Raw genomic sequence first — 23236 nt, 5'->3', positions numbered from 1 at the left:
ATATCAATAAATTTATTTAAAATGTAATTAAAAGGGGTGAAATCAGAGGGATTGGTTTGTTGAAATATTTTTTATATTTTCTGGCAATTTGTCATATATAGTCATTTAATGAAGTATAAATGGAGGAATATGATTTGTTATCAGACGCACTAAATGGATCAATATGTACATAATATTAATAAGGGTATTATACTAAGCGAATACTAGCTAAAATGTACTAATTGATTTTTAGCGTCTAAGAAATGTTAATGATTTTGGTTGCTAACATAAGAGTAGCACTGACTTAATCCAAAGCTATGTTTGTATTTTAATGCACGATACGGAAGTTGATGAAGTTAAAATTATTAATGAAGTAAAATACAACTATGAATAAGAGAGCAGACATGGACATGGAATTTCAGATTAAGAAGTAGGTTTGGGAGCAGATTTGAATCTGCAAGACACTTTATACCTCCTTAGAAATCATCTAAACTCCAAGTAAACATCAGTTTCAAGAATATATATCCCTACATGAACCCCAAACAAAATAATATTCAAAACAAATTTAAAACACAAATTTTCATTGATTTTTCATTAAAATCTACTAATAAAATATAAATTACACTCATAATGTCCCAAACTGTTGTGCCTTTTCATCAACAGTCATAAAAAATCATAAGCAAGCATCAGTTTACAGCATAAATCTACACCTAATCTCTAGCCAATATCAGAATAATTTAGAAAATAGAAAAATATTCAAAATAAAATAAAAAGGACATAAAAATTTTATCGTGAAGAAAAATTTACGACAGAACAACAAGCTACTACGCAACATCAGTGTATTAATTAAAAATCAATTTTTAAGTAAAACCAAAAAGTTTTTTTGAAGTTCCTAAAAATCTAACACACGTGCTTTAAAAAAAAGTATTTTTCTGGTCTTGCAAAAAAGCACACAAAAATGATTTTTTTCTTTTTAAGCACCTGGAAACACTGCTAAAGTTTGTAAAATGTGTTGAGTCGAACGTAATGGTGGTAATAAAGGAGGTAGTTGAGGCTCTAAGCCGTTTGAATTTGAAGACGAAGGAGAGGTCATCGGTGGCTCATTTGTTGCCGTACTTTCGCTTGCTATAATTGTTCATTTATTATTATATTTTTCAACAATATGCGCGTAGGAAACGGAAAAAGCGACGGAGGAGTGATAAAAAATTTAAATTAAAAAAGAGAGAATGAGAACATGAATTTTGAAAGCTTTAAGCTGTAAATCTTATGGAAATTTACATCTCTCAAATGGTCAATATAAAATGAATGAATATTGAATATTTTAATAACTTCGTTCAGCAGTATTTCTTGGAAAAATTTCGGCAGATTTTTAATCTTTGTACTGATTTTATAATCTTTCATGTCTCTCAAGATGACGAATTGTGTTTTATTCAATTTAATCTCAGAAATCTTATTTCTTAGATGAATATTTTATCATAGAAAAGGATCTTCAAAATATTGAAAATTGAAATGGATTTTTCAAGGTTATTTCTTACTTATTTTTCCCAACCCACACAAAAGATTTTCTTGTTAAAATAAAACCTTGAATCATTTTATTATTGTAGATACAGCGTCTGTTTTATTAAAGTTCATTGAAAAATATTATTATTAAGCATGTATTTTCTCTGAATAGCTGATTTAATTAGTGACTAGACTCTTAAATGATATTAAATAGACAACAAGCTACATGAAGCTCTGAACTCCACGTGGCGAGACTAAATCAAGTCTCAACAAAATTCGAGTCGACTTCGTTTTTGCAAATTCAAGAATTTTAAAAAATCATGCCGAATTATCCAAAATTTAAGACAATCGACTGTGAAGTGCCACTCTATAGATAAGCTGCATCTAGATCATTAAATCTGCATCTAGTTCACGCAACCGCTGAGAAACATAAAGTTTACCCAATTTTCATTAATGTAAATGAATCTAGACTTCATTATTAATAACATCGTCAAGTAACCAAAGAAATCTGCCGAAAATTCATCCAAGGATCCGTAACATACTTCCACTCATATATAAAATAACAAGAATGTCAAATAAAAAAAAAGACAAAGACTTACCTCAATACCCAGAGCAGCCATTTCGTTCCACACCACTTGAGAAGAATCAAAATTTGCTCCGCACTTCTATTTTGCTTGAACACACTTTTTTATATCTATGCTTTCTTTGTTTTCTTATTAATTTTAATTTAATTTAATTTTCTCCTGTCTGTTATCTTCACAATTGCAATCACAAAAAGGAATTTTATGTAATAATCTCTTTTCTTGTCTTGTCTTGCTTGTTATCTTGTCACCCACAAAAATTGAAATAATATTTTTTATGTTAACAGCTATTCACGTAATTTGAATCACTAATATTTATAAAAAAAATGTCTTTACTTCATTCAAAAAAAAAAAAAGAAAAAAATTACTTAAATCACTTATCACTATCTAGTCTGTTTAATGTCATTGAATCATTTCATTTTTTTTTATGTCTATTTATCTTGTCGGTTTTTGTTCTTTATCTGCAAAAAGAAAAAGAAGAGAAATGTAAATAAAATGGTAAAGTTTACATGCGGTTATCATCATCTTCAAATGAAATTTTTCCATGTTTGTGAGCTTTTTGCATGACTAACATGAAATAGCACAAAATTTAGCTCAAAGTGAATATTCCGTTCCAAGTCAAACATCACTTCATTAATTATGCAAAAGCAAAAGCTTTCGTCTTTCTTTCATTTTCAACTTTTCTTCTCTCATTTCAAGCATAACAGCATTAAAATGGATTTTCATCATTCGTCATTTCAAGTTTTTTTTTTTTGTCAATTCGACAATGTTATGCAGTTCTTCGCTTTCTTTCTCTCTTTCATCTCAATTTGCTTGCCATAAATTTAAATGTATTCGTTTGTAATGCAAACATTCACATGAGAACATGAGAAAATTTATGTGAACAAGATTGAGCAATCGACTAGTACAGAGACATATAGCATAAAATGTGAGAACAAAATAAAAAAAAAGCTGCATAAAAATTTTCTAGTGCTGTGAACTTTTTTCTTTTTTTTCGGTGTGCATTGTTTGTTCTGCTTTTGTGGATTATGAATTTTGTGAAAAAAAATGTTTTCTTTTTTTTGGGAGTTTTGTGAGTTTGGAATTGGAAACTTTTTGAGAATTTTGGAACTTTTAGAAGCTTTTCTTGTAAAAGCTCAAATTAGTATTTCACCATGTTAAAGCCCTATTAAGTTTAATGTGGAAATTGCTATTTTACAGAAGCCCCTCTTAAAGAAGTAGTTACTGAAGCTATTCACCCTGTTCGTGCGCCAATATGTCAAAAATCTAGTTCTCATTGCGTCGTTGATGCGGACAGTCATTCTCATTTATGTTAAATTTCCAAATTTATGAGTCTATTTCAGTTAATCAATTTTAGTTGAAATAAAAGCAAATCAGCATTTTTGTGAGAGTATCTACTATGCCGACAGCTGCAATACTAGTTAATATCAATGATTCTACATGATTTTGACGACATGATAAGCAATTAGAGTAGTGATAATTCTACAATGTATGCTCAGCAAAATACTAAATCAATACTGCCTAAACTTTTTTGTGTCACGGAACAACTTGGTGGTAAGCCACAATTGAAGCTGAACATGCGGTTCATAGTATTTCCGACAATATTTGGTGTCTTACGAGAAGAGGTCGAAGTCGACTTGAATTTTGTATGGAAAAGACTCGACTTCATAAAAATTTGGAAAAGTCGACTTCAAGCTCTGTCCACGAGCGTGCCTTAGATATATCTAGAAAGATTTGATGCCATATCAAATGTATTCTTAATCTGAGTATAACAAACAATATTACCTAACAAGTTTGCTGCGGAAAACAGTTTGGCCAACGCTGCACGACACTATGTACACTAATGTGTTACTTAGATATGTCTACTAAACTATGATGACACATCAAATTAGTACCAAATTTGCATGTAATTTAATGCGTCGCGCACGATGAAGTTTAATTAGTATCAAATTAGACACAATTAGAATTGTAGATAAATGACTAACTTGCGTAATGTGTTTTCCCAGAAAATTAATATGAAATTCTGATTCTGAGTTCTATGAATGCCACTCATTGTTCTGTCAGGAAGCACGAATTTTTGACAAGTACTTAATTATTATTTTAAATGCTAGCTTGGTATTTACTTAGTTCTAATGTCGACATCCACAAAACTCAACTATGCAATTATCAACGAAGCACATTACAAGTCACATTTTTAACCAAAAACAACTCTCATTTCCACTTTCAATTTCTCTTTTGTTATTTTTTTAAAAATAAGCTTCGACTATCAACACAATGTCAATTAACTAACCAGCTCTCATTCTCACACCACTCAGTAAACTATCATAAAAGTGTAAAGTTTTCAACCCTAGAGAAATTCTCATTTTTTTTTGTGTATGTTGTTCAATTGAAATTCATCAAGCAGAACATGCTTTTCAAAATAATTTATTGAGAAAAAAAATACATTGACGAACGATATTGTTCGATGTTAAATGAAGTTTACACACGAATGAACTACAATCTTTCTATAAAAACTGGTTTTTTATTCTCTCTCTTTTTCACTCGATTGTTATTTACCTTGTGTCGTATACAAAACAAAAAACTACACAATAATAAAAGAAATTCTTCAGATAAAAATCTTTGCAACAATTTTTTATACTTTTTAAAAATTATTATTCTTTAAGCATTACTGATAAGTTCATCGTGCGAATTAAATCACGTTATGATGATATTAAAACTGTATAAAATTTACATTCAAGAGTTTATCACGAATGTCAAGTGCTTACAACAGCTTACACAGATACTAATGAATGACCGGAGTCGAGAACTGAAAAAAATAAAAATAAAAAGCAAGTTGTGGAGTTGATGGAGGTCGATGGACTTTGGAGCGAATTTTGTTTCGTTTGATGAGAGATTGGAATTTTTAAGTCGTTGTTTAGTAAATTGTATGTTTGAGTAGTTGTGGATTTTAATTAAGATGTAGATCTTTGCATAACATGATCGCTAGGGTACCGCTACGTAGCAGTATTAATAATAAAACTCAAAGTTGCCCTAGCGACGAAGTATCGCGAGATTTAAACCCATTTATGCAGCAAAAATTTCAAATCGCTTCATTGTGCTGCTGGGGATATTTGTTAATTAACATAAAGTTCTTTGTAAAATCAAACTTTAATTTTTGAATTTTGAATTTTCTTTTTTAAAAAATAAATTAAAACGGTTTTTAAAAAATTTGAATTTTTCAGAAAATTTTTCAGTTGATTTTACGAGTATAATTCAAAATTACCCTACCAGACAAAGCACGCTCATAAGAATACTCACTTGACCTTGATTAAATATATTCGTGAGCACGCTCATTTACTTAATTGAGTATATAATTGCCTGTTAGTAATTAACGGACAAACCACCACAAAAAAGCCTCTTTTTACAGCCTCGAAAGCTAAAGAACATGTCATTATCTGTCAGCGTTACTCAACATTGAGCAATAAAAATTATAATCGCAATCATTCTCCGTCGCAAATATTATTTTGTAATAATTTTATTGGCTCTCAATCGACTCAACTCAGTATCATGCAATTCACAAATAAAAGAATATACAATTTTTAATTAAATCGCATAATTTACGAGTTGTCAGTTGATACAAAGTCAAACCGAAACAGAATGAAATGCATTTACACTGCAGATATGCGATAAAAAAACGTGAGACGAGAGCAGATTGTGCTGTGTTTTTGCTTGTGTGAAATGCCTCGAGGAATGTACAGGAACAAAAAAACTGTATAGAGATGAAGACACAAGAAAGAGGGCAGGTTTGGTGTCATGATGCAATTTTATATCTACAGTGTGTGCTTTTTATCCTAGATTTTTTGTTATTTTTTTCAGTTTCTCTCATTCTAGGACTAAAGTTTGCATAAAGCATGTTTATGTGCTCATTTTAATTAATTACACATGAATGAATTATTTAAAACAATTTGTTATATCTTAATCATAGCAACCTTTTCAATAAATTATTTATTTTTGTCTATTTTGAAAAATTTATCTCATTCCATTCTCAAGTTCTTATTGTACTAATTTTTCTCAAAAGAAATCAATTGAAGCGGAAATGGGAACACAAACTCGAACAGCAGAAGCACTAGAGCGAAAGATTGAAAAGCATATAAAGGAGCATGCTGACGACATGAAGAATTTAAAGACTGAAATACAAAGTTTGAAAATAATGAAGCCAAAAATACAAAAGGATCATCGACCATTTAATGATAACAAAAGAGTCACTGCTAATGCGAAAAATGAAAATTATCGAAAAATGTCTGCAAAGCCATTAAAAAATCTTCAAAATAGTAGTAAAGCAACGATGTCAACAACAACAACGACTCTAAACAATTTTGGCGACAAAATGACCAACAAAATGGTAATTTTCATTCCTTTCTATCCACAAAATTGCTCCGATTTAAACGGAGACAGTTTTTCTCTCAAAAAAATAAAAAAATTTCCCCGTTTGTCATAATTTTCTGCTCTTTTTAACCAACCACCCACCCCAAACTCCATGTCTCATCCAGGATTTGCTAAATCATCATCATCAACAACACCATCCAAATGACGACGAACATTTAAAAACAAATAATGGCTTATATCAAACGGAGAGTCTTTGTACGTTAAATTCTTACAATAATACGGTCATGTCAATGGCAGAAAGTGTCATGACTAAAATCAATTATAATGGAAGCGTAATGCCATCACCAGTCAGTCCAATTAAGCTCCTACAGTTTCTCATTATGGAACTGAAAACAAAATTAAAGGATTATGTTGCGGAAGGTGAAATAATTGTTACTTTATTCAATGATTTATTGATTATTGTTGTTAAAGTGAGAAGGACTTTTATTAACAGTTTTTTTTTTGTTCGACTAATTAGAGAGAGTTGTCAGGACAGTTTGGTCTATTGTGTGTAATGGAAAGTGATGGTTATGTTAGGTTGGGTGTATAGAGATTTATTAGGAGTTTTAGCATTATTTAGGATATTGAGTATGTAGACTTGGTTCGTAGATGGGTTAAGGTGCTAGCTTAGGCAACCGGCACTTGGGGCAAAGTCAGGAAGGGTAAGGGAGCAAATTTTATGAGAATCGCAAAAATTTGGGGGAGAATTTGGGATTTTTTTCACAAAAATCTTGAAAAACCACGAAAAAGTTGAAGATTTTTTCTATTTTTATCCCCAAATGCCTCTCTGAATACTCCTCTGATCGGCAATCCAAGTACCTCCTGACTCTAAAAATCCCATTCTTAATTTTCAAGTATTTAACAAGATTTATGACTTACAAACTTAAAATTACATTCAAGGTTTATAGACGAAACACGTGAAATTTATTGCTAAATAGTTACTGTCGTGACAAAATACTGTTTAATGCATTTACATATTAGTCACAAACCCTAAATATTAGTCATAGAGCATGTAAAAAAAGCATTTCAAATTCTCAGACACAAATTAAGGTGACTTATTGTGTCTAAGATTTAAATTGTCAACTAGAGCTCGAAATCGATTCAAATTTTGTATGGATAAGCTGACTAAAGTCGACCAAACTCAATATTAGCGTCAAGTCGACTCGACTGCTTATTATCATTAATTTGACAATACTCTATTTTAGCATCTAGTCGACTCGACTGCTTATTAGCATCAAGTCGACTCGACTCCACAATACTCTGAAGTCGACTCGACTCCATATTAACGTCAAGTCGACCAGACTCGACTGAATATTTTCCTCGAGTCTGCATCGACCTCTCCATTCACACTAAATCATCTCAGAACATCACCAACTCATTAATCAATCAATAAATCACAACAAGCGCCTCATTAAAACATATTTTAGCTAATTTTCCAACTTTCTCTCTACTCATCATACACATCCCTCATCCCCCCATTTTCTGTTGATACATAGACGACGTGCAAATACCAAAGATATTGAACGAAATCAATTATGCTATTAAGCATGTCATGCTTGAACGTAAATTAAATAAGGTAAGATAAATTTTATCTATGAGAAAATTAGTTCCAAAAAAAGTCAAAAGACTGAAGCTTTTAAAAATTGTTTCGTGTTTTATAGTCGAAGACAAGTCAGATGATGGAAATTAATGAAATATCATCAAATGACATAAATTATACATCAAAGGACACTCAAACTGATCTCAAAGGTGATGATGTGGAAAAATTTGTTGATTTTCAAGATAAATATTTTACGCTGCAAGCTGAAATGGATGTTAATTTGAGGTAAGAAAAAATTTGTCTTTTTATAATTTTTTTTTACGCAACTAATGAAATTTTTTGTGTCCTCCTTCAATTTCAGACGAATGGAAGATGTTTTTACGATGGAATTGAAGAAAAGCGACGAAAAAATCACAAAGTTAAGGGATGATATCAATGTGATGCAGGTAAGGGTCTTGAGTGGAAATATTTTTTGTTGCGGAAAGTAATTTCTTTTCTTTTTGCTTCAAGTTTCCGTCTCGTCTGTTGTTAGGAAATTTTCGTTTTTTAGGGGGGAAAGCTTAAAGTTTGTGAACTGAAAATAATTAAAGTTAGCCAAATTTTTTTGTTGGAGGTTATTTTTACACGCTTTTATTGTTTATTGCTTTTCAAGTTTTGAAGGAATTTTAATTCACAGAATTAAGGTTTTGAGTTTAAGATCCTTAATATCGGGTCGAGGTACGGTGAAATCTGAGGTAAAGAGTAATATCTAAGCGAAAATGCCAGTGTGATAAAAGCCCTGCGCCAAAGTAGTTGGACAACACTTGGAATATCTGTAGCTAAAGACAAAGGGCTGTTTAGTGAAAAATTGAGTTCGATTCCTTCCAGAGACGGATATATTAATTATCTCAAAGAGTGTACTCAAATAGAACAAATTGGTCAATAAATTAAAAGTCCGTCGTCAGACCGGCATGACTCTGCTGTTCAGATTGGGGTCCGATTCATTACAATGCCGGAATCACTGCTATTCTGGGTATTCGATATGAAAAAGATTCACACAATACGAAATTACACTAAGCAACATCCAGTTCCTAAATATTTCTTACTTTAGCGACTCAAAGTTTCATGACGAATCAATTTTGAAGCTCCATGAACCCAAAAGTTCATATTGATCCTCTATAAAACTCCTCTTGTCTACTTAATGTCGCTCGGGTTACATCATATCACCATAATTCGATTTAAATCTCTAAACCTCTTCTTCTGTTAACACTTAAGTTCACAAGTTCGACTGGATGAGGTTAAAACCATATCAAAAGATTGGATTTTTGAGAATTAAAAACAAGAAATTGATAAAAGTTTTAAATCATTTTGAAACACAAAAAAGAACCTCCCATCTCTAATTTCAGACAAGCTTCAGCAACGGAATCAAAGATAAAAATCTCTCAATATCCCATCAGATCGACTTGAAGATGGAAGAAATCAAAGGCGAAATGAAATTCCTAATAGGAATGTTTGGGTGTGTATTTGTTCATATATATAAAATTGAATTTTGAGAACAGAACAGAACAAAAAATAAAAGTCTAAGAAACTTAACATGAAGAAGGAAAACTCCTTTTCATGTTAAGGAAGGAAAGAAAACTTTTAAATCAATACTTTTTAAAAAAATGAAAGAAAAAAAAAGTCAGAATAAAGGAAGGAAAAATTGTTCATTCACAGAGAAACAAAAAACCACAATCTCATTGACAACTTGAGCAAGAAACTGGCACAAACTCAGAAGAAAATCGACGATGTGAAAATAAAGTGCACGGAAACGGCAAAAAATTGCCTGCAAATGCATGTTGAGAATGTAAGTAAAAAGCTTTTTAACTCCTTATTTTATTTTTTATTATAATAGTAAGTAAGGTCAAAGTGGAATAAAGTTTACATTGAATGGGTTTTTGTGAGTGAAATGGATATAGAGTGGTGATTGAGGGTAAATATAATATGAAATTTGGTCACGCAATAAGATTCAGATTGATTAATGATTGCTGCATTATGAATGGATTCTTATGACTATGACTTTTACATTTTTTCTCGCATATTCCCGCTTCCTCTACTACTTGAGAAGTTCCTGAGTTATTTAACATTCTAAGATAGTGCCTGTAAAATGATAAAGTTTGAATATGCGGAAGTTCCTGACATGTTTCGTGTCTATGGTTTTGAAAAATGGCATTCGTGTATGATGAAGAGCTTGCGAGACGTCATTTTTCATGAATTAATAAGAATTGAACATGTATCAATATGGCTTATCTATCCACGTCCTTTAACATACCCTCACATCCATCTCACACAAAATTTCTATATAAAAAAGCAGTTTGTGCGATTTTATGATCGGTTTTAAGAACATTCTCACAGTAACTTCCGCACATCAGCATGACGTAAAAGGACATTATCTATTTCCATATCCCCCAAAAGATTTAAAGAAAATTTCCATAAAAAAATGTTTCATTTGTGACTTACAGCATCTCTTATTGCTAAATGTATAGCTTATATTATCGTCGTTTAGTTTAATTTCAAGATGCATCAATCATTTGCTTTCTTATTCTTATTAAATCCCCAAATAGCGAAGAATAGGAAGCGATATTTAAGCTGGTAATTGACGAATCAGATAAAAATGTATAAAAGTTGTCTTTGTTTTTTAATGGTTAATGATGACAGGATTGGGGGTTGGAAAATAGTCAATTAATTTTCACGTGATCACTTGGTTGCTGATTGTGTCATGAAGACATGAGCTGATGTTTTAGGCAGATCGAACAGATTTTGAGGATATTTCAAATTTACATTTAAATAATTGCAATCCAATCTTATCAATATTCATGTGTAAATATTTTATGATAAAATAGGCATCCACATGTTGTAATGCTTAGATGTACTAGACGAATGAGATCGATATAGGTGAACCTTATCAATCGGAAGTTCGAGTCTTAAAAAATCTCAACTCTGCACGCTGCATGACCCAGGGTATATCAATGTAAAATACCTAGCTACAATTTGTATGTCGCGAATACACAAACAAAGTTGGTTTGACTAGAACAGCTATCCCGAGACCTTAGAGTCGATTGCCCGACTTTTTAGCCAACCTGACTATTGCCGATGCCACTCTTTCCCTTGCTTAATTAAGACCAAAATTCCATAATTAATTTTCAAACGTTAAGAATTCCATTAAACACTCAATAGTAAATTAAGTACCAATCTTAAGACCAACAAAGCAAAATCTCAATCCTATAGACATCCACAAAAAAGGGCCTAAAAATCAAAACTCTTCAAACATTTACAGTAAAGCTCTTAAACCACTCAATTTCCAGTCATCTTCTTCACATATCCGAATATTATCTTGATAAATTATTCTTTCACTTCAACCAGCAGGTTCCACAACACATGCACTCACATATCCTCAAAATCATGAAAGCAATCTACGCCGTAAAAAAATATATATTTTCGAGAAAATATAGCACGCTGTGGCAAATAGATTGAGCAATATTGTTGTCATTAAGCGTAGGGCCTGAACTTTTTTTTTTTGGGGATTTAAATGAATAAAAATGGTGTAAAAAAATATACAAAATGCTTTTACATTTAGCTCAATAGTCGTATAATTCACACGGTCATTGCATAATCATACATACATTTCGTACGAAACTCACGCCACTCGATGTGTTTTTTTTGTATTGAGCAGGAAATTCCATACATTGCGCAGAACTCTACTAAAATAAAAATGAATTCAATTCCCGTTCCTTAAATATTCCATAAAAAAAAAGAAAATTGCGAGACATGAGAACCTTTACTCTAGGCTACATGCATTCATACACATATAAAATTGTTATGTTATGGCTATATAGAATGAAAAAATTAATTTATGATCGATTTTGCTTCTTGCAGAGAAAATTCTTGATTATTATCTATATCAAATTTCCTAATGTATCATCATAAATCTTATAATTTTTTTTTTCTATCTTCCTCTCTTCTCCATCCTCATCTTTAATGTATATGCTTCACGTCTCATCTCATCTTTCAAAAACAAATCAAGCATCTTATCAAGTCTCACGCATCACAAACAAAACAAATAGGATGTGAATTAGGTCAAATAAAGAATGAAGTGTGGAGGGAAATTCAAGCACTTAAAAATGTTTTGACAACAGCCGATGATCATGATAATGAATCAATGGCACAACAATGCCATCAACTAAAAAAGAATAATAAAATGTTTGAGGAATCAAAACATTTTGCATTATCATCATCATCGTTGTTATCATCGACAGCATCATCAATATACGATAAATCGGATGCGTCAATTTCTGATAAAATTTCAACAAAATCAATCAAATCATCGATTAAATTGAATGAAAAAGAGAAAATGTCTAAGATGATGAGAGAATGCTACGATGACAAATTTAGTATTAAAATCGATGATATAAAGGATAATGACAATTCAATGGCAGAACATGATGATTGCGATGAAGAGCAAAATAATATTACAGATGCCTCAATTGCTGAGATGATGAGCAAGAACATTTGATTGTAGAAATTTTGTCAAGGCTTAACTTTAGAATATGTAAAGGAAATGTATCCTTTTTTTTGCTCTGAGACGACGTTGATGTGCGGTGTGAGTTGAAGTGGAAGTTGAAGAAAAGAAAAGAAAAAAATCAATAAAGCCGCGAGATATAATTATGACAACGGATGAAAAGCCGGAAAGATGGTGCAAAATGATTTGAAATAAAAAAGAATTTATTTCATTCTTTCCGCCATCTATTAACCATTATTTATTTTGTTTTAGGGGATTTTTTTTTGTGATATTTTTTGAAGACTTCCGTTTTTAATGATTTTGTTTCAAAGTCAATAAATGAAAGGTTGATGATTGAGGATTTTGAGTTTTTATGGTGGATTTTTGGATCGATTTTTAATGTTGTAAAATTAATGATTGAAGTGGATTTGTGATGCGATTTTGGATCTTTTGGAGATTTTAAGAGCTTTCTGGTTTTTTTGCATTTAAATAGTTAGGTTTATGCTTGTAATGATTTGAATCTCTCTCATTTATTCTTTGCATCTTTTTTGATCAATTTTGCATCTTTTTAAAAATAATTTCAGATATTTTTGCATCTTATTATGTAAAATTTGCTTCTTTTTACTCAGAATTCTACATTTTTGCTGATTTTCGCATCAAATTTTGCAAGATTTGGATCTTTTAGTTATTTAATTTCGCATCTTTTCAAACAATTTGCATCATTCTCATATTTTCGATCAAAAATTGTCAATTTCTTTGTTTATCCACCATTTTAATTTGCTGAGCATTCACAAAAAGCTCAAATGAACATCCCAAGAGCTCCCGAAATCTTCAACCCTCCATTACACTCTCGTCATGCAAAATAAAAACCTCTTTTTGTGCCTCCAAGATGTTTCCTTCAATTAATGTCAAATGAGTTTTTATTTTTCTCTTCCCTATTTTTATTCCTTATGTTTTCCTTTTTTTATGACTTATTTTCTCATTATCATTATAATGACATAATTTTTCCGGCAAACTTTTTATTTTTTCACAACAACAACAAACAGCACTAATAAAAATAATAATGTTTTGTATGAAACATTTAAATTATGTGGCAAATTTTTAAATTCTTCCTCTTATTTGTACAGCAAAAAAAGTAGAAATTTTTCATTTTCATGATGATTTCTGTTCCTGTGAGCAATATACAAATATCTGTATGTCTGTTGATGTTGAAGATAAAAATTAAACATGACACAACTTATTTTTTGTGTATATGAATGTTGTCTCATCTTTCCTTTCCCTCACATCTAAGTGACGATGTTGATGATATGGCAATGCATATATAATTTGTGCAAAAATATAGGCGAGTGAGAAGAAGAAAGTGAGCAAGAGAGACATGAGAGTATAAAATGTGTAAATTTGCTTGTTTGTGTGGCAACATCCTCGACAAAGCCATATGCTTATTAGAATATCAACAACAATAACAATAGTATGTAGCTACATCATTGAGACGTTGCATTGCTGCATAAATTTCAGTATTTTTTTCACTCTTCTTTTTTTCGTGTCTCACTATCGCCTGCTGCTTTTTTTTTGTATTTCTTCCAACCCCTAGCATAAGCTTTTCGCCTTATTAACGCATTTTCTTGCTGGAAAGATGTTATTGCTCTCATTTTTTCCGCACATGCGTTCAGTTATAAATTTACATATTTTTATTAGTTACATATTGTGTGAATGGTAAATTATTGCAGTAGTTACATAAAAGAAGGATTTTTTAATAAACTTTATTAGAGATTGCTGTTTTTTTTGGAAAGACATAATTTGTGTATTGCAGCAGCTGTGCATGAGTTTTTGGTGGATTTTTTTTTGCAGTTTTGATGCTTAAATTTGCAACTTTTGGGAATCAGTTTGAGGTATTTTGTTGCTTTCATTTTTGAGTTTTTTAAAGAGACTTTTTATGATTTTTCAGCTTTAAATGAATGATGAGCACACGAACAAGGTAACCGGTCAACGGGTATATTAATTAATCCTAATAGAGTGAGAGTCTGTCTTTATTTGAATTAATTGGTGACAGTAACGGATTCGTCCAAAATTGCTGATCTGTAGTCTTGGACGAACTTTAAGGTACAGCCAAAAACTAGACTTTTGCATGCTTAAAATGCAGAAAATACAGGCCTACAGTTCTTGGTCGAGCCATAAATAAACCTCCTAAAAACACCCGAACTACCCCATTTGAGACAAAATATCACGTAATATCTGCAGCATCTATACCAGACACTCTTCATCCAAAGCCATTATAAAGCACATAACTTGAAATATCCATGAAAAAAGTTCATTCAACACTCAACTCAGAGCACATAACTTGAAACATCCATGAAAATGCGCTAAGAATGTTCCACATAATCATAGAACCTCATCATACCTTTTTTTTCTGTAAATATACGACAGCAAGCGGCAAGTACAAAGATCTACATAAATATACATGCAACTCAATGACGGTGACGAGCAAATTGGGCATATCACATAGAGAAAGAAGAGAGTGAATGAGAGATATGAAGAGAAGATGAAAATGGGGAGATGATAATGTTAACAGTAAAAAAAAAAGCATGCTTGGCAATCAGACAGCCTCCTTTTGCTTCTTGTCACATATGTCGCTCATTGAAATTTATGTTAATTTATGATATAGCTGCATAAAGTTGTATCTTGATGGCTTTTTTTTTTATATATTTATGAAAATATCGTATTCTCATCTATGGATTATTTATATTTTATTGCCATAAAAAAATGAGAATCCCCAGTTCCAACATCATTTCCTTTTTATGCATTCATACAGATTGTATATCCATAAATATAGAGAGCATATAATTAAATAATCCACTGTACAGCTTTTTTATGTTGAATAAAAAAAAATATTATTAAGCTTATGCATCCATGACGATAAATGTCAATTACAATCAATCTACACATAAATTGAGCGGGATGAAGAAGAAGGAATGAAGAAAAATAAATAAACTTTTTTTATGGGAAACTTAAATTTTTTTTTCTTTTTCACCATCATAAATTAGTACATAAAAAAACCATTTCCCCACTTCCACTTTTGGTTTGTTTCTCATTCAACCTCAAAAAAAGGGATTAATCACCATAAAGACGAGTAGATTCTTTTTTCTCATCAAAAAAAGCATTTTTCGAAGGGTCTTCGGGATGAAGACTTTTATGGTTGTTTTTTTAAAGTTATGTTTGAAATCAATAGCTTTTAAAATTCGAAACAAGATGCTTTAAAGTCGCTTGTCAATCATGTTGATAAATTTCAGTCGTTTAACGCGCACTATTAATTAAAGAAGAGATTTTTTTGGAATATTTTTCTATGGAATGATAACGATTTTTTTGGTGTAGATAATGTGAATAAGAATCGTGCGCTGTATTCCAGTTTTTATGTCATGTCTTTTGTCTTCTTGTTGATTTTGTTGAAGTGTTTTACTTTTTTATGGAAATGATGAATGAAGATTAAAGTTTTTGAGAGCAGACAGTGCAATGAGCTCAATAGAAAGTTATGGTTGGGAGCCGTAAAGACCGTGTAGAACGTAGGCGTCTCTACTAAAGTCCGGAATCTAGTGAAGTCCAATTAAGTCCGTTATTCCGAATTCCTGACAAGATTGCTGTCAATACTGACTCAATTCCAGGCTGTAATCTATTGTAGAGGTGCCTCTGCTATTCCGGACTCCTGTGAAGTCCAAAATAGGTCGTATTCCCGAATTCTTGACCACTCTGTCGTCAACTCTACCACAATTCAAGACTGGATGTATTGTGACTCCAGTGAAGTCCAAAAAAACACAGAATTCAATCCTACTGTCAATTCTGGCTCAATTGATCAAAAAAATGGAAGCATAATCTTGCATGTAGAACTAACGACACAGCATTAAATTATCCAACTGACTCTGTTGATGACCTTGTCAGCTTTAACTCATACCAGAAGGATCAGATCTCAAAATAATTTCAAGTACAGTCCAACAGACTCCAAACAACATTCATGTCAATCTAGAGCTCTGTATTATACAGATTCTCTGTCTGCGTGTTGAGCTGACCTTCTTTCATCACTGTTCTGCGCCATATAGCTTTTAAAGCTAATATAAACAAGTCTAAGAAGAAGAAAAATCTCTGAAATATCTACAAACATTTGTTTTGAAAACAAATTGTAAGAAGATATGAGCTGCGGGATATTTTTTTCATCAAAGCATTTCAAGGTTCTAATTTTAATCGAAATTATTCATGAGAATTTAAAGATTTTTCTTAAAATCTTTGTAAATATTAAGCAAATTTCATAATTATTTTCAGCTGACACGGTGACTTTCAGGTCCGACGAAGGAGCCCCAGCGAACATGCTGTGCACCAAATTCACACATGCAATCCATCAAAAATACCGAAATTGTATTCAATCTGTCTATATTTTTGTAAAATAAATTCAAAAATATTAAGTGAAAAATGTACATTTATGGTATAAAAAATAATCCCAAACTATAACAATTAACTTCAACCAGAGTTCAATCGATGGAAATGAATAATGGACATCACAAAAATGTGTAATAATTCATAAAAAATAAAATATATTTTTCAAAAACATCAATTTCAATTCTTTATAAATGATTTAAGCCGGAAAAAAAGTGGTAATAAATTTCACAGCAAGATAAAATGGCAATAATTTAGTGGCCAAGATCAACCAACTGGCAAAACAGTAATGGTTGACGCACTGCTGTTTATATCGCTCGAATAAATTTAGTCATAATATATTTCTCAGGTGATTATCACACCTATTACAATAATTCGCAATTTTAGCCGAATGAAAATCATCAAAACTTATTTCAAGCCTCAATAATGGACGATCCTTTTTGGAAATTCCCACAGGAAGGGTCAAAAAGTATTTTCAATTTTCATGCACGTACAACTCCCACAACAAATGAGTTCTAATGAAGTTTTTAGTTAATTTATGCTATTTGTCTAAAATTTAAGGCAGTGATGGACAACCTATTATTGTTTGAGGCACCTTAGAGGTATGCATCGACCGAAACCGTACAAGGTATAGGGTTCAAAAATGGGTGCGATTCAATTTGACGGCACAGTAGTATGCCGAGGTTGGAACAAATTCTTAAATAGGCTGGTCATGTCAAAAGACCGACTAATGCGTCAATATCCATATTGACAACTGGTGACTTTCTGAATGGAAAGAGATATCGAGGTTGGCCAAAAAGCACATGGAATTACTATGTGAGCAACGATGCAAAAGTACTGGGAGTTAGAAATTGGCAACGGTAATCTAAAGACAACTCTAGCTTCCGAGAAACTCTAAATGCGGCAATGAGCAATCGTGTGCCTTTGCCAAAGAAATGAGCAAGTATGCCGAGACACCGTTCATCACGCGGTAGGCCAAATAACTCATGAATAGAAGCTGTCTATAGAGATAGAACTCACACTTGGGATTGGTAGTTGGCAAGAGGTAGCCCACGATAGAGCCTGCTTCAGACGCCGAGTGAGGGAGGCCATGGATCACACTAAGAAGTTAAATAAGTATGCCGGAGCACACAGATTACTCATCACTGATTTTAAGGTGTAAATTTCTTCAAACAACACAAATAAAAGTGGTAAATTAGGGATGAAAAAAAGTAAAATTTTCCTACTTTTTTCCTGCATAATTTGCGGGTGGATATTTCGGTTACATGCTTGAAGAAAAAGTTTTAATTCGATGAATAATTTCCCCCAACCTGCCTGTATGTATGTGTGAGCTTATGTGGGAAAACCTATTAATAATTTTTCACTTTGAAGTGTTTGATTTTTTTGAAAAAAAGAAAAATAAAAAAATAAGCACAAAAACTTTTCATTTTTTTCTGTTCTCCGTCAGCAAAAATAAAAAAAAACTTTTTTCCTTCAATCAAACACAAATCGAAGGGAAGAAATGTGGAGCGCCAACAACTACATACGCATATAATGGAAATTGTGGAAAATGCGGGAAAATAATTTTCTTTTTGGAAAACTTCCAATTTTTTTTTACAGTCACAACTACAATCACACGGAACGGAAAACACACATATTTCCTTTTTTTACTGTATCATAATGAGATGGTTTGTTATTGAAGAAAAAAAAGGAAGAAGACATGCAAAAATCTCGGTGTGAATTTTTAAAGATTTGCAGATTTGTTGAAGGAAGTAAAAAGTGAAAGGCTTCTGCTGTTCTACTGCCTCATCATAATTTATTGTTGACGTGATGTTAAAAATAAGAAATATTTCTCACCAATCTTTTTGAATATTCAACACGTTCCCTTTTTTTTGCTACCTTTTACATCAAATTGACTTCATTAAATTTTTATAGACATCCAAAATATAACTGACAATGAACTATTGTTTATCGTGTGATTTTTGGGATATTTTAGTATGTCTGGATTGGAAAGTTTAAAGGGATTTAGTCTGTAGAAGTTTTATTTTTTTATGTACTAGACAACGAGGATTATCATCTACTGAAGTGTCAGTGGAATAAAATCCAGATTTTTTCTCAACAAACATTCCAGACCATGAATACGACTGTCTTAAAAGTCATGATATTAAGTTCTGACTAGAGTTTTCTTGAAGTTTTCATGTAAAGTTATGTTTAAATGATTTTGACAAGTTGCAAGATCCATGAATTTATGTGAATTACATTACTTTTGACATATTTCACTGCATTGCACTGGATCTTTTCAATTTTCAAGTAAAGTTTGATATTTTCTTAAAGAAATGCTTCATTTCTCTTTAATACATCGTAAATAATTTGATTACAGCACAACAATTATAGAAATAATGATGAATTAAGCTTAATTGCCACAATATTTAATAGCCTTAAATTTTATTTGTTGACATTTGCATTTAAATGCTTTTATTTATAAATTACTCACAATATTCGTGTTACTGCACACTTTATTACAATGAAAGTCTAGCTTACAGCCTTAAACTACTTGCACAACTTCACAAAACAGTCGGAAAACAATTAAAATCACGGAATGTATAATTACAGATATTTTCATTCGAATGTATACAAAACAAACTGTCGAATTCAAATTTCTGCGTCATTTTTTTTTGCATCATTTTTGTTTTTCAAATAATCCGTTATAAAATTCAATCCTCTCAGTAAAATTTTAATATTATTACATTTTACCTCTTTGATATTCATGGATTTACATGTAAAGTATCGTAACACGTAGCAGAAAAAGAAGAAAAATAATTTCATCCATACAAACTAGATTTTACCGTTTTATTATCCAAAATAAAAATAGGAAAAAATAGCAACAAAAAAAAAAGGATAAAAATTTAAATTGTATGAATAATTCATACTGCATTTCCTTTTCAATAGTTACACAACATTTCAGCATTTTTTATGTTTTTTTTTTTGTTGTACAAATGCTGTAGCATAAATGTTCAATACATGAGACACAGAATTTCATGCCAAATAATTTCTGTCACTATAAGAATCTCTTTCCATCTAAATGAATATCCTTTATCCATGGTTGTATTTACTTTATCAGCTATAAAAAATTATATACATATTCCTCTCTCTTCGCTACCTTTACACAAAAGCATATTTGTGGAAGAATGTCGATGGTTGAGGTATGAAATAGAGGTGGATGAGAGAATATCGTAAAAATTTATTGGTTTTAAGTCCTGAGCAATGGCATGTAGCAGTCTACTTATACCTTAATTAAGTTATGAATTAATAATAAGGTTGGTGAATTTGCAAGCCCTATATTTAGCCTTTCTGGTTGCTTTAATTTTAATAATTTTTTCCTCTCTTAATCTTTTTTTTTCTATATAAAAATGAAGCGTTAATAATTTTTAATAAACTTTTTCTTCATTCTGATGTTGGCTATTTGAGAGTGTTTAATTTGCTGTTATGTAAAGCATAGCTGACTGAATAGATGGTCGAGTATATTGAATAATATGGAAGGAATTTAGCTCTTACAAGTTTTTGCTGTATTTGATTACATTTTTGCTATGTTGTAGGTTAGTCTGGCAACTTTGTATGATCATAAATTGCTTTAAATGCTGTGAAATTGGCAGAAAATAATTAAATATGACGCCATTTTGGATGCAGATGCTTTTGCATCTTTGAAGGAATTTTTGAATAAATTCATAACGGCTTTTTGCTTAACCTATGAAAATTGTCTTCTCACTCTCATTTCAAGCAGATAAACTCCAAACATTTGCCAGAAAAAAATCTAGTTAATTATTTACAAACAATGTTCATTTCCATATTATGCATATACAAACATCCATCTACATTCAAACTCATGAGACTGAAAATTATGATTTTCATTTGGCATGCTTTGATACCTTTTTTTCAACTCTCCAACTGTGTCTGCATGAGTTATGAAAAAAGCAGCAAAAATTATTAAAAAAAATTATTTTCATGCCTTTTTGTTTGTTTTATTCCATTTTATGTGCTTTATTTTCATATTTCAAGCGTGGCTTTAAATGAGAAAAAAAAGCCTCAAAAGTATCAACATAAAAATATAAATGAAAAATAACGACAATTATGCTTTAAGGCAATTTTCAATCTGTCTTCAATAACATCAAGCATGGTCGGAGTTTGGGGTTTAGGGGGAAAAAAGTCATCATTTTAATAACTTGCATTAATTGGCTTTTAATTATAGCTGAATTATGAACAGAGAATGTTAATTTTCCTGTAAAAATAGCACTGATTGCTTCTCGTAATGACGTAAAATGGTAAAAAAAAGAGTCTAGAAAACTTATTAATGGCATTAAATTAAGAAAATTTGAGGATTAATTTTTATTGCCTTGATCTTGTTATTCAAAAAAATTTTCTGGAAAAAAAGCTAAAGAAAATTGACTTTTTATGTTCTTGTGGAAATTTTAATTGGATATGTTTGATAATAAAATTTAATTTTTTTGTCTTATCATTTATGTCTTACTTTGTCGTGCGGCTATACATTAAGGAAACGGAAATGTCTGTTTCATGTGTGCGTCTTTAAAGGAATTATCATGCGTTGTAATCAACATTTAATTGGGTCACGTATGCAATATTTTTATCAAACATACACTTCATTTCAGTAGAACTGTATTTGTAAGCTTATCTGACAATTTACGTAATGTAAATGAATTTCTCTTTTTTTTAGGATATATTTAAGGTAATACTCGGAAATTTTCAAATATCTTAAAATAACATGCATAAATAAATTTAATCATACATAATATCGAATATGTACGTGGTACTAATGCAATGGCTTACGTGTACTCATTATTGGTAAAATCCTGCTTTATGTTACATCGATTTTAATTTAAAATTAGATTTAATTCGTAATATGCTTGATTGAGGTTCAGTTTTTTCGAAAATGTGAAAATTATATTACAGACTTTAGATTTATGAGCTTTTTTACGTAAGGTACAAGAGCTTTACACAAGCGTTTCATGAATTCTAAATTGGAGTCAGACTTTTTAGGGAGAAATTCTAAATTACTCTTTAAAAATGAGGATATTTAGCAATTATTTTGCTTTTTCAGCAGCAGTTCAGCTACTATTTAGCTTTGTCTTCAATATTCTTCTTTTTCAGATATTCAAATTGCAATTCAGCTTATTCAGCAATAAATCAGCGCATCAGTAACAATTATAATTATTTAGCAACACTTTAATTATCTTATTCAGCAACAATTAAGCATCATTTCAGATTATTCAGCATTAATTTAGCTTATTAATCAATATTAAGCAGGAACTTGGCAAGTTAAGCAATTACTCAACTTATTATGTTACATCAAAGCTTATTCATCAGCTACTCAAATTTCCCAGGAACTATTAAGCTTATTTAGCAACAATTCAGCAGATTCAATAACAATTCAGCTTAATCAACAGCAATTTTGCTTACTTATCAATTATTCAAATTGTTCAGCGACAATTCAGCTTGATCAAAGACTATTCAGCTTATTCAGTAACAATTCAGACTGAGGAGATATTCAATTGATTATTTATAAATTTTTCAAGGACAAACGTAAATCCAAAGTAAAGATACAAAAACTTTTTCCTTAGTAATAAAACTTTCAGGATGTTAAAATTACAAGCTTCAAAAAGTAAGTTCAAACTTCACTTAATAAATATTCATTGTAATTTAAATATTCATTACAGTATTTTTCTTTTTTGCAGCACAGAAAATTCTTTGAATATTTCAAGTTCATTAAAATTTTAATTTATTTCGCCTATGTACATAGCAATTCCGACAATAAATAATGAATTTCAATACTAAAATATTAATCGAAATCTATAAATCAAGTTAATAAATTTTCCATACGTAAATAATATTCAAAAAAACATCCAATTTAGTTGAATTCAAATAAGATAATAATAATAGCAATGTCATGTCTAAAGAGAGAGTAAATAAGATAATATTCTTTAGAATATCAAAGGTCGTTTATTTTATGTGAACAAATTCAAACAAGAGAGACACAATAAAGTTTAATATTATCACAAAAATCACACAAATTTAGTCAACCAGACGACTCAAGCATTATAATCTCATATGAATCAAGTAGAGTTCATAAATATAAAAGAGAAAAACGAGAACCAAGGAACCGACTTGACTTTTATTGAGATTAATTTTAATTCCTCGACAGTCAATGCAACTGTATCAATATTGACAATATTTGTGTTATCAGTGCTGCATATTTGCAATAAATTTCCAAAGGCATATTTATGTAACGTCTCTCAACAGACATAC

At 30.9% G+C, this 23236-nt stretch overlaps 2 protein-coding genes across 12 annotated transcripts in view; one reads left to right on the top strand and one right to left on the bottom strand.

The window, feature by feature from the left end:
• The window catches only part of Glut1 (Glucose transporter 1), a 60867-nt gene that overhangs the window by 33748 nt on the left and 3883 nt on the right, over positions 1 to 23236 (bottom strand). For 3 of the 11 annotated variants that reach the window (XR_011544181.1, XR_011544182.1, XM_070636969.1), the window contains exons 1-3: positions 4617 to 4824; positions 2079 to 2521; positions 961 to 1104 (exon numbers count right to left, since the gene is read on the bottom strand). Coding sequence is in view for 9 of the 11 variants with exons in the window: in XM_070636969.1 (XP_070493070.1) it covers positions 961 to 1072 (112 nt within the window). In the remaining 2 variants the exon portion in view is untranslated. Of the gene's footprint in view, positions 1 to 960; positions 1105 to 2078; positions 2522 to 4350; positions 4514 to 4616; positions 4828 to 23236 lie in introns of those variants that run through there. The other 8 variants (XM_070636888.1, XM_070636919.1, XM_070636930.1 and 5 more) reach the window with 6 other exon arrangements.
• Positions 6094 to 12573, top strand: LOC139087789 (uncharacterized). Its single transcript, XM_070636701.1, has 8 exons — positions 6094 to 6441; positions 6590 to 6845; positions 7961 to 8040; positions 8126 to 8289; positions 8366 to 8450; positions 9390 to 9499; positions 9700 to 9829; positions 12047 to 12573. The coding sequence occupies exons 1-8, from the start codon at positions 6136 to 6138 to the stop codon at positions 12533 to 12535; spliced, it is 1620 nt and encodes a 539-aa protein (XP_070492802.1). The 5' UTR covers positions 6094 to 6135; the 3' UTR covers positions 12536 to 12573.

Source organism: Chironomus tepperi, unplaced genomic scaffold (genome assembly GCF_022539635.2).
Source record: "Chironomus tepperi strain 1889 unplaced genomic scaffold, CSIRO-AGI_Ctep_v1 contig_11, whole genome shotgun sequence".
In the NCBI taxonomy this organism is placed as follows: Eukaryota; Metazoa; Arthropoda; class Insecta; order Diptera; family Chironomidae; genus Chironomus; species Chironomus tepperi.
The sequence above is the reverse complement of the archived record's forward strand: the minus strand, read 5'-3'. Positions and strand labels throughout refer to the sequence as shown.